The sequence below is a fragment of the Protomyctophum parallelum genome, assembly GCF_964188405.1.
Source record: "Protomyctophum parallelum genome assembly, chromosome: 21".
NCBI classification, from domain to species: domain Eukaryota; kingdom Metazoa; phylum Chordata; class Actinopteri; order Myctophiformes; family Myctophidae; genus Protomyctophum; species Protomyctophum parallelum.
In genome coordinates, this window is record NC_139713.1 from 26,690,659 (window position 1) to 26,708,858 (window position 18,200).

Genomic DNA, 18,200 nt, shown 5'->3' on the forward strand with positions numbered 1-18,200 from the left:
ATTTTTGAATAGCCAACTCTAAAATGAAATCACTTCCTCAGGATTTATGTGACAGTTAATGTGAGTGTACAGTTAATGGTACTGAAAGTAATATTCTTTGTTTAAAACAAACAAAGTTTATTGTTAAAGGGGTTCAAGCTCTATATTATGACATAATCATTGCTGTAGAGGGTTTGTTCAGTAGCCTAATAGGGATCAGGCTCTTTAGTAAACAGAAAATACATGTTCAGCTTGGGTTCCAGTTCCAATTCTGTATGCTAATGTATTTGTTTCATCACCTCCGATGTCATTGGTTTATCCTGTGCCTTGTATGAGTTATCTCTCTTGAGTGCTGATTGGATAAAATTGGTATCCTGACTCAAGCAGTGATTACTATGGGAATCTATCACTTACAGCTCCTTTAACCCATTTTGACCTGAGATCAGATTAAAAAAAAGTCTGTTTGAAAATGACAGTTTTCTGAAAAAGCTATGTTTCTATTTCAGTGGTTCTTCGATTTTAATAGCAGACCTACAAGCTCGTAGCGCGCCTCTCGGTGGCGCACTATTAGCTTGTAGATCTGCTATTTTTCAATAGCTAAAGCGTAGCATAATGCTAACACCAAAAGGGGTTCCCGACCAAAATGGGTTTTAAATGAACACTGTGTACTTGTGTTCCAGAATGTAACAAGGAGATGGACATTGTCATTGTCCTGGATGGATCTAACAGCATCTACCCCTGGTCCAGTATCGTTGAGTTCCTACTGAAGTTCCTCAAGAACATTGATATTGGACCTAAACTTTCACAGGTCAGCTTCATGGATGGATGGATGGATGGATGGGTGGATGGGTGGATGGGTGGGTGGATGGATGGATGGATGGATGGATGGATGGATGGATGGATGGATGGATGGATGGAAGAATGGATTATGTGCAGAGTTGTATTTTCATCACGTTACATATATTTGATTAGATTAAATTAGTTAATTGGCAGAAATTGGAAGAATACACATGCAAGTGACACAACGCTACAAATGTGGGTGCATTTGAATTGGTATAGTTTCCTGGGAAACAGAGGGTCCCGGGTTTGAGCCCCGGCCTTGTGACGAAGTGTCCCTGAGCAAAACTGCTTTCTCCCTCCCTGTGGACAAATCTGACCACTAGGGTGGAGCTGAAAACTGAATTTTCCCCGTGGGAACAAATAGGTCTAATTATTATTTTATTATGATTATTATTGTTATGTATCATTATTATTATTATTATTATTATGTACCAGACATAATCCAGCATGAACTATAATAGTGTATACAGCCTATTCAAAATGTAGGCGAATAAAACCGCTGTTTAATTATAGGTTAAGCCTTATCCGCTGTGTGACAGGGCGGTCAGGTTTTATTATGGGCTCATTGATCGTACAGTTTTCCAGAGGAGAGCACTGGAAAGTCTTCAGACTGCACAGTCCAGTCACATCTTCCATGGCTGCTCAACTCCTCTGCCTGCTGGATGAAGGACATATTAGTACCAACAGACCCAACCACAGTCTGGGAGAATATGCGCGCGCACATGTGTGTGTGTGTGTGTGTGTGTGTGTGCGTGCGTGCGTGCGTGCGTGCTTGCCTTACAGTTTTCTGAGGATAGAAGGTTGAGGAGGATTCTGGGAAGTGAGCTCAGTTGGTCAGGTATATAAGGATGGTCAGAGTTATAAGGCTGCTCAGAGATATTAGAAAGCGCTATCCATACTCCTTCCGGCATCCAAACCTTCCTTCAGAAACAGAGGTGATATCATTTCAAATTGATGTCATTCCGAATTTTGGATTGGCCGGTCTCCGACCTTTTCTTAGAACTCGTGCACCTCCAGATGTCCTGACTCTGATGTCCTGAACCGGAATATTTTAGGTCGTCGGAAGGAGCATGTATTGGCCTTATGAGATATAGTGTGTGGATGGTCAGGGATATAAGGCTCACCTGTTCTGTTGTACTGTTCCGCATGTTTCTACAACATACTGTCCATGCCTAACAGAAACAAACTTTTCAGTATTACCTGTATTGCTTCCAAGATTATCGGACTTCCCACACCAACACTTTCTGATATGAACAATAAGGACATCACACGGCTAGCACTCTCAATATCATGTGACACTGATCATCCCCTGTATCGCTTTTTCAACCTCATGCCATCAGGACAAAGATACAGAACCTTACCATGGAAAAAGGTTCGTTTCAGTAGGAGCTTTGTCCCCCCCATTAAACAAACTGCCCCGCCGACAGGATGGTTCTGTACACAGTGGGGAACTCATGTTTTTGTATTGTCTTGGTGATGTATTTCTGTACTATGTGTTGTTTTTGTTGTGGTGTTGAACAGACCTGTGAAGATGAATATCCTTCGGGGCAATAAATTAATTGCATTTTTATATAATGAATTGCATTTTTATAGCGCTTTTCCAAGTGCTCAAAGCGCTTTACAATGGTTCATTCATTCATACATTGGGAGGTTAAAAAGATTATTATTATTAGGTTTAGGCCTGTGGTTAGGTTACCGTTATTAAAGTTAAGCATGTTGTGAATTGTGATATATAATTATTTGGGAATTTATTGTGCTGTCTCTGCTATAATTGGCGTAGACACTGGTACTTTTATCCATAGAGTAGTACTGAGCGACATGCTTATTGTATCATGAAGATATATGCCATGATATTGTGAATGTAACCTTACTGCACCTATAATATTTGTGTCCTTGTGCGTGCGTGCGTGCGTGTGTGTGTGTGCGTGCGTGCGTGTGTGCGTGCATGCGTGCATGCGTGCATGCCTGTGTGTTTATGTAAATGTATGTATTCTAGGTGGCCATCGTGTCATATGGTGAAAATGTCACCCATCGCGTCAACCTGAGTCAATTTGACAATACAGAGTCTCTGCTAGAGAAGGTGAAACATATAAAGCAGCAGACGGGATACAAGACCATGACAGCCCTGGGCATCGAAACTGCCAGGTGTTTACACCAGCCTCGTCAACATCACACATCACAAAGCCTCATAACAACAGATTGGAAATCACTTTGTGGCTCAACTAATGATCAACATATCATTATTTTCAAACTGAAAAGCTACAGTTCATTTTGATTTATGAGCCTTGCCGATATCTGTCTGTTGTAGACCTAACACTGTATGCTGTTACTGTGCCACATGAACCGTGCAGGGGGCTCCCCGCTCAACTAAGTATATGGGGTTGACCTTTGACCTGAGCTCAACAACAAAGTTTTATTATAAATAAATAAAAATTCTACATACATTTTGACTAGTATAAAGTGGAATTATATACTGTTTATATCTGGGCTGTTAACCATAAATGGTGGAGTAATCTGATTAATGTAGCTGGGGCATCAAAGTTAATTAATGTTCACCAGCAGTTCGCTGACAGTTTATTCTTTGAATGCCACCAGGAAAGAGGCCTTCACGGTGGAGCGCGGTGCCCGACCCGGAGTGAAGAAGGTCATGGTGACCGTGACAGACGGAGAGTCTCACGACTTCTACAACTTGAACAGGGTCATCAAAGACTGCGACGACGATGACATCGAGAGGTTTGGCATCGCTGTGAGTTTTGCATGAACGCTCATACTCTCATTGTTCAGTCATGATTCTCAATGTATTGTAAAGCTCATCGATAACCTCAAAGGACTCTGTAGGACATACTGTAGGACAGTGAAGATAAATGTGAGCATAATTGTGATGAAGACACTGTAGAAGAAACCAAAAAAAATCATTATCATATTATGGAGTGTATAACGCACTCAGTCACTCAGTCACTCACTCACTCACTCGATCACTATTCGCTCCCATGCTGTTTCAGCCGGTTCATTGTGTGTTTTCAGGTTTTGGGAGATTATAACCGTCAGAACAAGAGCTCAGCAGAGGTGCAGAAGTTCATCAAGGAGATTGAGTCCATCTCCTCACATCCACTAGAAGACCACTTCTTCAACGTGTCTGATGAGGTCGCTCTGTTGACCATCGTAGATGCTCTGGGGAGCAAGATCTTTGCTCTGGAAGGTACGTGCGCAGCCACGGCACACACACACACACACACACACACACGCATGCAACCACACAAACCCCCCCACACACACACTCAGGATCATTTGGCACTGTTGATAAAGATGCAGAATCATGACAGGTGGAGAAATTGTATAAAGTATGCTTAATGCTTATATACATTTTCATACACTCTGCTCTATGTCTGTCTCCTGATTTTCCGGACCTGCACAGGTTTAGAGAGAGTTACTGTTGTATAGCAACTCTCTCTAAACTTATTTGTGCGGGCCCGGACTGTTGGCCTAGCGGTCTGGGCCTTTGCTGCGTGTCACTCTCCGTTTCTCTCTCCCCATTTCCTGTCTATCTACTGTATACTCTCAAACAAGAATGACAACTGCCAGTGCCAGGTGCAGAAAGCTCTCGTTGATGAACATCATTCTACAGTATAATCAGTGTGTGTGCCGCAGCCTCTGCCTCAGCTCACGGCTTTACATTGCGGCATTCAGAGTATTGTTTTTTTGCCGTTCAGACTATGTGTTTTATGGGTTTAGAGGCAGCCTAGAGACCAGGTAGCCAATCATGAAAAAGTGTCCACTACGGTCGCTACTAAAGGTAGCAGCGAATGTAGTCCAGGAGCTTTTCAAGCACCTGGCAAAAAGGCAGGTCTTAAAACTATTTTCCTTGATCAGCAGGAATGCTGTAACAAAAACACAAGCATGCTGTAAAACAATGGCTCTATGATTCTTGCACTGCACATAGCACTGTGCATATTATGCAAACAATGTTGACTTGCAGAAATAGTAACACAAATGTAACATAAATCTCTCCTCTTCCAGCTACATCTGGTAACTACACTTCATCCTTTGAGCTAGAAATGTCTCAGGCTGGATTCAGTGTTCACGCTTCTAAAGTAAGTCAACTTCCCATGACTTCATGACAGCCATTTGATTTCTGTGTTTACATCCGAGGCATGGCATGCAGTTCAGTAATCACCGTAAATAAAGTGAACTTAAAGTTGATCAGCAAGAATTCTGTAACAAATATAAGCATGCTATAAAACAATGGAGCTGCTATCTGTGATCTAAAATAAATAATTAGGCCTATTTGATCCCATGGGGGAAAATCGGTTTTCAGCTTCACCCAAGCAAGTGGTCAGGCTTGAGCGTGGGAGGGGAGGGGGGTAGTTAGGGAGGGTTAAGTGTCTTTCCCAGGGACACGTCGACAGATTACCGGGGCCCGAACCCAGGATATTTAGTTTCCCAGGCGGCCTTTCTGACAGTGGTGTAAAGTAAATAAGTACATTACTCAAGGACTGTACTTTAGTACAATTTGGAGTATTTCCACATTTCTTTCTAGTTACTAGTTACATTGTAGCCTGAGCTAACGTGTTATGTTTCTGGTCTAGAGGGGCGGGTCGCGGCAGAGATTTGCGCTCGCCCTGATTGGATCTCACCGATCTGTCAGTCACCCCCGGCCCCTCCCCTCCCCCCAGTGCAGCGCTACGTCACATCATTTGGAGCGACGCCCACCCGGAAGGGTTGACTCCCACTTCCAGAGCGGCCAATGCGTTCCTCCAGGCTTTACTTTTTTGCGCCGACGAAAATGAAAGCCTGGGTATCGAGGCTAGTTACAAATTTTGATTATTATTACAAAACATACATTAACCACTTCAGCCCTATTATACATTCCGGCCATTTGAAACTTTGCTGATCTACAAGCTCACAATGCATGTGAGCTTGTAGATCTGTTATTTTCAAACGAATGATATACATTTGGAAACATGTGAAATGGGACGTTCTGCATAATGAGTACTTTTCACTTTTAGTACTTTAATTACATTTTGATACCAATACTTTTGTAAGTACATTTTCTATTCAGAATTTTACTTGTAACAGAGTAGCAGTACTGATACTTATGTAAAAAATGTGAGCTATTTTTTCCACGACTGCTCTACCCATTCAGTTATGGCTAATCCTAACATTGAGATGGTCACATCGTCACAGTTCCTATTATGTTCTGTGCGCGTCATTGAAGAGGGCTTAGTGATGGATCTAGGATTTCAGACTTTGTTTTATCTGTAGGGGATCTGTTTATAGGGTCATTCAGACCACTGCCCAACCCAACGTTGTAATGTTTACATGTACATTTGCTCCATCATACTACTGTCATGTGTCGTGCAGGAGTTTGTAGAGCAGAAATGATTTGCGCGCAACACCATAATATAACAAAGTATAAATCGGATTCAATATGGTTTTGTCTCATTGCAAATCTTCGGTCTAAACAGGGCTTAAGAGGGACTATATATATATATTTTTTTTTTGTAATGTTTGTATGTATTTGCATGTGTGTGCATTAGGTATCGTCACCCCTCTGATTTCTGTTTCACCAATACTCTGAAGAATGTTCGGCATATTCAAACAGCCTCTCTTTCCTTCCTCTTCACACTCCGTCAGACTTGTGACAGTGCGTGTGTGTGCGTGTGTGTGTGTGTGCGTGCGTGCGTGCGTGCGTGCGTGCGTGCGTGTGTGTGTGTGTGTGTGTGTGTGTGTGTGTGTGTGTGTGTGTGAGCATGAGGTGGGTGTTCAGTGTTCACAATACAGAAAAAAACAACTTGTTTTCTTTTTCCCTAGAATTCACTCATCAGGTATTTCCTGTGTCTCTGAAAGAACAAACAGTCTCCTTTATGGCGTGACTGCACTAACACATCACGCTCATCCTGCTCTTGACTCATTTTGTCACCCCCCTCACTACCTCCTCCCCTGCATGTAAACAGTCACAGTACACTCACAAGTCCATCTTTAAATGTTTCGCTCCCCTTGAGGCTGAGGACAATCTCACAGGTCCCGTTGCTAAAACTAGGTGGAAACAATTACAGAGTTGGAAATAAAACTGCATTGCAGAACCAATCCGTTGTCTTTAGTGTGGTCCTTCATATTGGGGCAGTGACAGGCTTTGTTTGCAGTGGCCATAAGTTGGCACTGTTGTCTGTTGTTGGTACCTTACATTTAGAATTGTCAAGCGGAGATCACAGACCATTCAGCAACGCAAGACTAAAGTCTCAGTAACGTGACTGTTGGGTGGCAGTAGCTCAGGAGGTAGAGCGGCTATTTTAAGGCCTATTCATATTCCAGTTTTCGGTGCAGAAGTGACCAGGTGTTAGTAAAAACAGTGTTGTTGTGTGAGCGGTTACCACCGCGGCGTGACGTCATGATGTAGTTTTCGGTGGTCACCTCTTCACCGAAAACTGAACTATGAATGGGCCTTTAGTATCGGAGTGTTCTCGGTTAATTCCTTGGCTCCTATTGGCTTGGGTGAACTTTGACCAGGCATCAACCAATAGGAACGAACTGCCGTGATTGACCCCACTTTGGCAGCCGTTATGCTTGTATTTTTCTGTCAGTGAGTGAATCGACACTCCAACTTAAGTCAAACTAACCACACACCAGAAAACCGACACTGCTGAGTGCTCATGCACAGCCCCACAAGACAACATGGGAAATTGATGCTACACGGCACATATGAAGCACATGTGTGACTGTGACCTTATGCTTCCTTGTCCATTAGGGTCATGTGCCAAAAATAGCCGGCCTGTAAGGTCACAATTACGTCTCAGATGTTGGGCTTGTACATCTACTATTTTGGGGGCGTGACACAATCCAAACCGAACCAGGCTGTGCTGTCCAGCTAATCCGGGGCCTTTTGAACCCCTGGAACACAATCAAGGGAAAGGAATACTTTCTTGCTTCATTGTGATAGACAATCCATACCACTTCCTACATGAACCCTCCCCTTCCCCTTCCTGCTGAAAATCTTTATTCATAAACCAGACACAGGAAGATGGTTTTACATTATTGTCTTTCAGCTGTCCCGCACAATTGACATTCTGTCATTTGTCCAGATGCTTTTGATATTCTTTCTTAGCAAGTTATGCCACTAGGGGGCATATCAAGTCTGATCCTATCTTGGTGTTCTTGGTATACAGTACTGTTTCAAATGCAACCGTACTGTATACCATTGACCAAGGACACTCAGATAGGCTGCAATTCATAGCTTTCAAGTCCTACACGGAATATGAACCCCTGTCCCCCACGCAGGCACCAACATGTCTTCTGTTGAGCTATAAGTGAGACAATAAATTGCGATTTGACCATTGAGCAGGTAGAAGACCAACTACAACCACCACAGTTGTGATAGTTATATTCTACTGAATTTTTTTATTTTTAGCCTTACATCATCACAGCATTTCCGATGGACCCAAATTAAACCAATAGGATCCATTGTCTGTAGCTCTCAGAGTTAACGGAGCACTGAGTATGAGTGTATCATGTGTGTGTTGTGTCCTATAGGAAGGAGTGATGTTGGGGGCAGTAGGTGCATATGACTGGAATGGGACAGTGGTTATGTATACTGCTGGAGGAACTCTGGTTCCTGACAAGACAACATTCTATGACCCGCATACTGAGGAAGGATACGAAGCACTGGCTGGATACCTTGGTGAGTTCATGTGTTTCCCTCTCTCTCCCTCTCTCTCTCTCTACCTCCCTCTCTCTCTTCCTCTCTCTACCTCGCTCTAGTCTCTACCTCCCTCTCTCTCCCTCTCCCTCTCTCTCTCTACCTCCCTCTCTCTCCCTCTCTCTCTCTACCTCCTTCCCTCTCTCTCTTCCTCTCTCTACCTCTCTCTAGTCTCGACCTCCCTCTCTCTCCCTCTCCCTCTCTCTCTACCTCCCTCTCTCTCTCTTCCTCTCTCTACCTCTCTCTAGTCTCTACCTCCCTCTCTCTCCCTCTCTCTCTCTCTCCCTCTCTCTACCTCCCTCTCAGCCTTTCTCTCTCCCCCTCTCCCCTCCCTCCCCCTCTCTATCTTTCTCTCTCTACCTCCCTCTCTCTCTCCCTCCCCCTCCCTCTCTAAAAGGAGCTCTATTGACATGAGAGAACATCTTATCTTACAAGTGAGAAGTAGCAGAAGTGGCGCATTGTAACCGTTATCACTGCTCCCACTTTCCATTGCTATGTTTTTTCCCATTACTGTAAATATCACACGTCAGTACTAACTACCAGGTCCATAATGCACGTTAGCGTTGCACCACACTATTGAGCGCTATTGACATTGCTCCCTACCATTTCTGCCATATATATATTTATTGTCTTTAGTTTATTGCCCCATTCCGCCTATCAACCACACCGGACTGCTCCGGAAGGCAACGCCAATTTTCTGGCAGAAATAGTTATACATTCATATAGGAATGGTTAGCCTGGTATACACTAGAAAGTTTACAGAAGTCTCTCCCCCCCTCTCTCTCTCTCTGTCTCTCTGTTTCTTTGTCTGTCTCTCTCTCTGTAGTCCTACAGTACTGTACATCTATGTTAACCACTTTCCATCACATCTGATGTATTTGGCTGTAGACAGTTCAAAGGCTTCATTTCATAGACTGTCTACTGTTAGACACTGCAGCCTTTGACGAGATGGTGGTGTGCCGTGCGTTGTGTGTGTTCCTCCACAGTCAGTAGTGTTTTATAGTTTCCTCCAAGCAATGGGATTTAAACGGTTGCAAAGCCTGTAAAAATAACCCACTAATAGAACCAAAATGTGCCTTCCCACACACAATCATTTGTGTGTGCCTGCACGTCTGTGTGTGTGTGTGTGTGTGTGTGTGTGTGTGTCTGTGTGTCTGTGTGTGTCCATACACATGTTTACAACATTTTGTGTGACCTCTGCCTGTGGTGGAAAAAGTACTCAAATGTTTTAATGAAGTAAAAGTATCAATACTGCAATACATCTCTGAGACAAACATTGTATTAACCACATCAGCCATATATTTTGGTCATTTGAAAAGAGCTACAATCTACAAGCTCACAATGCGACACATTTTTATATTTTATACAGTACATTTGAAAACTTAGAAATAGAAATAAAACATTCTCACTCCAAGCAGAATGTTCTATTTCCCAAGTTTTCAAATGTATAATATCAAAAAATCTACAAGCTCACAGTGTGTTGCATTATGATCTTGTAAGTAAAGTACCAATACCTCAAAATTGTAAGTGCCGTGCTTAAGTTAATGTACTCCGTCACTTTACACCATTGTGCGCACCGTGCACATGTTTACAACATTTCGTGTGACCTCTGCCTGACTGCATGCGAACGAACGTGCTGCATTTCTCTGCAGGCTATGACGTGCAGTCTGCCTCCACTCCTGACGGCGTGTTGTACATCACGGGGGCGCCGCGCTACAACCACACAGGACGAGTCATCATCTACAGTCTGGACCAAAATAATAACATCACTGTCTCACAAATCCTCAAAGGAGAGCAGGTCAGTGATGTCTATGGAGACACCAAGGAATCTATTGGGAGAGCACAAGTGTCAAAATATCAGAGGTCACGTGCAGATGAGTCACAAGTGTAATATATCTCAACTTTATTCATATATTGTTGTATTATAGTACGATGAATAGACAATCCATTTTAGTAGTCTTCTTTGTGGACACGTTTTCGGTTAGAACTGTGAAGAAAGAAAGAAAAAGAAAAAATATTCATACTAGTTTGGCTCCAAACTAAGGGTCCTAGCACCAAAGTGTTTCTTTTTTAGAAACGGTACGTATCAACTCGAAAATAGATAAATAAATATACTTCCAGTGGCATGAGTGTCAGGGGAACTAAAATAATGTTTTGAGAAGTTGTCAAAAACACATTGATGTGGAATGGTTATTGTGAAAGATATGCCAGTGAAAGTTTATATGAAACAGAATGTATTGAGAGAATAGCCCCTTGAGAGGCAGCATGTCATTTTAGAGGGGGTCCTACACATTGTAAAGGCATAAACAAACTACACGAATTTAAACTAGACATGTTATTGATCACACATAGTTGTAAAGTATTGAGGTACTTCATTATATATTAATTGATGCTTTGTTGATGTCGTCTCACCATTTGGCTGATGTGGATTTTGTAGATTGGCTCCTACTTTGGCAGTGTCCTGCAGACAGTGGATGTGGACATGGACTCATACACCGATTTATTGCTGGTGGGATCTCCTATGTACATGGGCTCAGAACGAGATGAACAGGGACTAGTCTACGTCTACAAACTCAACGAGGTACGTGCGCACGTGTGTGTGTGTGTGTGTGTGTGTGTGTGTGTGTGTGTGTGTGTGTGTGTGTGCGTGTGTGTGTGTGTGTGTGTGTGTGTGTGTGTGTGTGTGTGTGTGTGTGTGTGTGTGTGTGTGTGTGTGTGTGTGTGCGTACATGCGTGTGTGCGTGCGTGCGTGCGTGCGTCGGCATGCACATAATCACCTTTCAATATTTTCTTTGGTTAATTTTTAATTTGGTTTCATTGTCTTTCCTAATTTACCAGGAGGGCCAGTTTGAGCACCAGTTCACCCTAAAGCCTGTCAATCAGTCCTGTTGCACCTCCCACTCCTCTAGCTGTACCAATAAGAATGAGCCGTGCGGCGCCCGCTTCGGTACAGCCATCGCTGCCGTATCTGATCTCAACCTTGATGGCTTTAACGATGTGGTGATCGGTGCACCGTTCGAGAACGACCACAGGGGGGCGGTTTATATCTACCATGGGACAGACTCAAGGTCACTCAAAGAGAAGTTTGTGCAGGTAAGACCGACAGACGGCCGGGGCACATCAGTGCTACATCACGAATGTGTTGAGTTATGCGATGTACGTTGTTCTATGATATTTCTACAGTGGTGGAAAGAGACTAAGTACATTTACTCAAGTACTGTACTCAAGTGCTCAAGTACAATTTTGGGGTATTTGCAGCACTTTACTTGAGCATTTCCGATTTGTTTACTTCTGTTTACTTCTATTCCACTACATTGCAGATCAAAATATTGTACTTTTACTCCACTAAATTTATTTAACAGCTTTAGTTATTAGTTACTTTGTAAATTTGGATTATTATTACAAAACATACAGTAACCATATATACATATATATATACATATATACCCTATATACATTTCGGCCATTTGAAAATAGCCTGCTATTTTCTAAATATTTTAAAACATTTGAAAACTTGAGACATTCTGCATAATGAGTACTTTATCATTTTGATACCAATACTTTTGTTCTTTTACTTAAGCCCAAATGTGAGTACTTTTCCCACCACAGTACATAATGAATATGTTGAGTAATATGATGTTCTGTGATATTTCTATCGTGTTCTTTCAGCATATCCCAGCAGGAGGGGATGGAGAGAAGGTGAAATTCTTCGGCCAGTCAATCCACGGCGTCATGGATCTAAATGGAGATGGAATCACTGATGTCACCATAGGAGGGCTAGGAGGAGCATCACTGTTCTGGTGAGGAGTCTTTTGCTTTCTCTGTCGGACACACCCACTCTTACAGTAGTAGGCTAATCCACTTGAAGCATTAACAGTAGTTTAATACTTGTATCCAGGCTTTGGTTTGTAAAAACTAAGTGAGTTACTGGTACATTGTCTTAACCACTTAAGCCCTATAGGCTACTATGTGGTACAACAAATAGCATGAACAACTAATCTACAAGATCACAAAGTGTCACATTGCGATGCATTGTGAGCTTTATAGACCTGTATTTTTGTTCTTTTTTAAATCTTAAAAGAAATCCCCCAAAGTAAATGGTAAATGGTGCGTTTATACAGCGTCTTTATCCAAGGTGCTTTGCATAGAGTGTGCATTACATTCACCCATTCATGGCGGAGGAAACCATGCAAGGAGCAATTAGGGGTTCAGTCTTGCTCAAGGACACTTTGACACTGACTCTCGGGAGCCCGGGATCAATCTGCTAACCTCGAGTAGTGATGCCAGGGACAGGTCAATGTGGTAAATATATATTTTCCATTAACTTGTGATTTAATCAAACATGAATACCGTATCAAAACACATCAGAGAGTACGTATATATTTCCAGAATATTTCCCCACATATCCAATTCAATCTGACAGAGAAGCAGTGATAAAACATGTCCCCCGCCACTGGCCATGAATATGAATGAGCAGAGGCGGGGATTCCCCCCCTCACATTACATAGTCTCACATAACTCTTGTCATCTTGTTGTAGTCCAGTTTATACAGCTGTATGTCTCCCCTCTGGGCCGGTGGGATTCAAATCTACCAGTGCCTAACCTAATGATGTCGTTAACCCTAAAACCGGGAAAGCATTGTGTCTTTTATTTTATTTCAACCACTTAAACCCATTTAGACCTGAGTTAAAAACATTCACTTTGAAAGAATATATATTCAAAGATTTGCGCCACATTTTTACGATTTTTCAAAAATAGCAGACCTACAAGCTCGTAGCGCGCCATTCGGTGGCGCTATGAGCTTGTAGATCTGCTATTTTTCAATAGCTAAATTATAACATAGTGTTTAAAACACCAAAAGGGGTTCCCGCCCAAAATGGTTTAACCATTATTTTATACTTTGGCTATTCAAAAATAGCAGATATACAAGTTCACTTTATGCCACACTATGAGCTTGTAGATCTTTTTTTCCCCCTACTTCTTCTTCTTCTTCCTTTTAACTGGGAAATTCGTGCAAACCTTTTAATATTTTTAACTCAAATCTTTACTTCTGGGGGTCGCTGGAACAACATATTTTGAGGTGGGGTGGGCAACCAAGTAGCCTACATATATTTTTGGGGTCTTTAATTGACATGAAAACATTTGAGCACCACTGACATAGAAACTTATATTTTTCAGGAAACAGTTAGGATTTAGAAGACCCCTGGCTCATAGAATCGGCCTCAGGGCTTTAATGGGTTAAAGCCCCTGATGCAGACTCTTCACTGTTGGAGACCTCCTCTCACAGCTTGTAGAGCTAGTCGTCCCACACCATCACATAGCTTCTCCTCCCACACTAGCTGTTTCTACTGGCACTGGTTCAGCTAAGCTGTGTGAAAAACTCAATTTCCCAAGAGGCTTTGTGTTTAAATAGAACTTGGCAGCAGGCAGCTGTTCTTCCTGGACTGTGGGGGCTGTGGCTTGGAGAGCTTCGTGATTGGCTAGAGAGAGAGAGAGAGTGCTGGGGCCCACTGTCATTATCACGATACATTCTTTCCTTATACATAAGAACATTTAGCAAACGTGCAAGCACGCACGCATGTACGTTTGTATTATCATAGTTGTGAATACTTCAACACTGTTATAAAAGCCTGCGTCATGTACTTAGTGTGATGCATTTTTAAGTGTAGATCTGCTATTTTCGGTGCTCGACAAATGCGGCCTGCGTGCATAGATTGGCGTAACTCCAATCCCTAACACACTAACACCTAAATGTCTAACCATAACCCCAGCCTGAATCTTTTCCTAATTGTAAGCCTAAAAGTCACACCGGTGTCGTTGTTTTCATGCAATTATAACTCACACAAAAATATTTGATTAAATAGAATGAACAGGCTATTCAGTTATAGCATTGTCTATTGTCTATTGTCTATTGCTCGCTCCAAAAAAATTCAAAAACATCATTGAGAGTAGCCTACTGTTTAGCTGTAAGTAAATTACATTGGGTGTTTGTTTGCATGGCTGCAGTGTTGGATATGGCAAAAACAAAGCAGATTGATATGAGCCAGGTGCACTGAGTCTTGAATTAGACTGGTCTGTTATTGAGTTCAGCGGTCATTATTCAAAAAGTGACTGAGCAATCAGCATCAAGCATTCAACCAAGTTGTGTAATAATTAATGTGTTTCATTTTCATAGGTCCAGAGATGTTGGGGAGCTTCGTGCTGACCTGACGTTTGACCCAAATAAAATCAACCTTCAACAGCCCAACTGTGAGGACAACGGACGTAAAACAGTGTGTGTGGTCACCAGGGTGTGTTTCACCTACAACATTAAATCTGAGTCTACATCTCTCTCTGACACAGGTAAGCTGAAAGTATTCAACGTATTCCTTGTAATTACTCCTGTCCTTCTCAATACATTATCCCTGCATGGTGTGCTTATTGGGCATGACAATATTGGCCAAAATGTTCACAATTTCTCAAGATTTCAACACGTTTCAACAACACATTATGAGATTGTAGTTTTGAATTGACAAAGTATAAAATAGGGCCGTGGTTAATGTTTTTCTCCTTGTCTGTCCTATTTGATGTAAGTTCATTGTCTGCATTTAACCCAGAAGTGGGAAACTACTAGTATTAACCACCCCATCGTCCGCGTATTCTGGGGGAAACCTTCGTTGAAACTAGCAGATTGTCAAGCTTGACGATCGACTATTTTCAGCAAAGATATTTATAGATAGGTATAGAGCGCTAGTATAGAGCCTTGAGGCACTCCGCTCAACAACATACAGTATGGGGTTTCATTTGTTAACAGCTCTCCCTGGGGGAGACGTTAGGGGTTAAGTGTCTCGCTCTGGGATTCTTTGAGATGACGCCTGGAAAAGCTGAGGATCCAACTGGCGACCTTCTGATTCCCAGAAGGCCTCTATAACTTTTGGTTCCCAAACTTTTTCAACTGAGACCCAAAATATAAATGTTGTGTCTCCCCAGGACCCAAACATACAACTGTACATGTCTACATGATGAATTAACCACTTAAGCCCTATTTAATAGTGAAAGTAGCAGATCTACAAGCTCACAACACAACATGTCGCAGAGTGACACGTTGTGAACTTGTTTCGCTTCTAGAATCTAGACAGGCTATTTTCACTATTTCTCAATATTTTTCAATTTATTTGATGAAAATTTCAGAAATTCTTCTTGAAAAAGAAAAAGTTTACTTTGATTTTTGAAGGAAAAGATGGGTCTGCAGCCCAAAAATGGGTCCCGGCCCAGTGGAAAGCTGTAATACCTTCTGTCAGTCTTAAACTCATTGTCTTGTATTGTTTGTCTTGCAGAGATCCACTATGATCTCACTCTGGATGCTCTGCGTCCCAAAGCCAGGGGTACGTTTAGAAATGAAGATGACAAAATTGTTCGAAGGATTTCCAAACGTGTCAGCATCAGAGACAAGCTGTGTGTGGAAGAGACGTTTGTTATGTCGGCAAGTATCTTTGTCTTTATGCTATAAGGTCCCTCCAGGGGTCATCACCATTGTTGTCAAAATAAAAAAATTGCCATGGACAATTTTTTTAGCGGACAATTACCAGAAACACACAAAGTGCTAGCCCTAATATACTTTATAGTACAGTGGTCAAGGCCAGGGACCCTTGGAAGGTGTTATGTAACTCTGAGAGTGTACAAATGGAACCAAATATTATTTAAAATACTATAGGACTTAAGTCCCAAGCTAAACATACTCTACTACTGGCAATAGTTTAAGTAAAGGAAAGACGGGTGCAGACTCACAGCAAACATTCCTGATGAAGGCCTGAGGAGCCGAAGCGCATCCGTTTGTCAGACAGCTGCTGTGGTAAATTAAAATGGAAATGTGTTTGTGAGTGCAGACTGTTTCTTAAGACTGATTTATGTCATCTAAATCAAATCAAAGTAACTTGTAACTTAACCTCTCAATTTCTTTTTTCTCCAAGTTCAGTATTTCTCTCTGAAATGGTGTAGAATTATAAAGGAGCGTTATAATTAAGTTAAGTTACTTTCCACCATGGGTATGAGGCACATCACATAAAAGCAAACAAACACAGGAATTGATGGACGGCCTGTCACCCCTCAGCGACAGCGTACATCTTTACAATGCCTTTACATATGCATTATAATGCATTCATTGTTAGTTGTTGAGTTCCGGTCAAGTAAAAGACCCATGATAATACATTGAAGGCTGGAAGAAGAGGACTTGGACCAAAGCCATATTCGAATTTGTACTGAGAAAAAGACCTTGGCTTTAATGAGAAACAGAACCTTTCTGATCAAAGCACACAAAGTAGGACCTTGTGCTGCTCTGCGCACTAAATTATCTCCAGTCACTTAGACTTGAGAGGGAGAGGGAGAGAAGAAGGAGACAGAAGGAAGAAGAGAGAAGTGAGAGGAGAGAGAGAGAGAGAGAGAGAGAGAGAGAGGGAGAGAGAGAGAGAGAGAGAGAGAGAGAGGGGGGAGAGAGAGAGAGAGAGAGAGAGAGAGAGAGAGGGGACAGAGAATTTCAGTTGGGGATCCTGGCTCCACCAAATAGATCATTGCGTATTGTCCATTACAACTGAAAACATGTGCTCTTAAAAAGACATAGATTGATAGAGATGAATAGAACTGTATTGATCCCACGAGGGAAATTAAATTGTAATAGCTGTACAGTAGTATGAAACACAGGACAGAGGAGTAGTGGTCCTTCCTATTATACTGAAGTATGAAATAGGGCTTAATTTGTTAAACAGACTAATCGATTTACTCGATTATAAAAATTAAATCTTTTCAAATGTTCTTTCCCGTGAATTATCTTGTCTCATGCTGAGTTTTCCTGTCTCCTCCTGGTGTAACTCTCCTTCTATCTCATCTCCTCCCTGGCAGGCTAGACTGGACTTCCGGGATCCTATCATGGTCTCTCTGGAGTTTGGTCTTGCTGAGGAGGACGAGGGCCCCGTTCTGGATGAAAACCTGCCCACCTCCATCAATAAGTCGGTAATGAATCATGTTGTCATCTTGTAGATCTGTCATTATATAGCTGTGTGATCACCCTTTTATGACATTCCCAGAATAGGGACACTAGGGTTTAATTGGTTTAGTGCCTTGCTCACGGACACTTAGGTCACATTCATACCAGAGAGCTTTGCTGCGATTAAAACGAATCCTGCTGCGCATTGTCAGAAAGTGCAGATTGGCAGGTGTGAAGGCTCATTCGAATCCTAATGCGCAGCAAATAACCGCATTTTACTCCGCCCAAAAACGTGGGTTTCGCTTCGCTTCAAATCGCACTTGACTACGATTCGGTGCAGGTGTGAATGCAATCCGCAGTAAATAAAGGAAATGAGGCCCAGGCCGTAGCGTAACGGTCTGGGCACCGGACTGGTGATCCAGTCGCGGTGTGCCGCGGGTTCGACTCCCGAACCCGACACGGCCTTTACCGCATGTCATCCCCCCATCTCTCTCCCGTTTCCTGTCAGCCTACTATCTGTCCCTTAAAAAATCAATAAAAAGGCGTAAGCCGCAAAAAAAATAAAAAAAATAAAAAAATAAAAATAAATGAAATGAAGCAAACATAATGTGGCGGGTGAGGAGCTGAACACAGTTGGAGACGGAGAAGGCATATTTTACGCAGCGCAAAGATGTCCCGTTACTGTGGATAGACGTGGTCGAATAAGGAGACTGAAGCCCTGATCGAAAT

The 18,200-nt window shown here is 42.3% G+C and overlaps 1 protein-coding gene across 1 annotated transcript in view; it reads left to right on the forward strand.

Moving 5' to 3' along the window:
* Positions 1-18,200, forward strand: part of itga1 (integrin, alpha 1) — a 73,147-nt gene that overhangs the window by 41,074 nt on the left and 13,873 nt on the right. Inside the window, exons 6-18 of the mRNA XM_083793073.1 lie at positions 660-787; positions 2,816-2,964; positions 3,415-3,565; positions 3,844-4,018; positions 4,837-4,910; positions 8,347-8,494; positions 10,165-10,310; positions 10,950-11,093; positions 11,351-11,605; positions 12,182-12,312; positions 14,688-14,854; positions 15,829-15,974; positions 17,387-17,497. Of these exons, the coding sequence (XP_083649199.1) occupies positions 660-787; positions 2,816-2,964; positions 3,415-3,565; positions 3,844-4,018; positions 4,837-4,910; positions 8,347-8,494; positions 10,165-10,310; positions 10,950-11,093; positions 11,351-11,605; positions 12,182-12,312; positions 14,688-14,854; positions 15,829-15,974; positions 17,387-17,497 (1,925 nt within the window). The remainder of the gene's footprint in view (positions 1-659; positions 788-2,815; positions 2,965-3,414; positions 3,566-3,843; positions 4,019-4,836; positions 4,911-8,346; positions 8,495-10,164; positions 10,311-10,949; positions 11,094-11,350; positions 11,606-12,181; positions 12,313-14,687; positions 14,855-15,828; positions 15,975-17,386; positions 17,498-18,200) is intronic.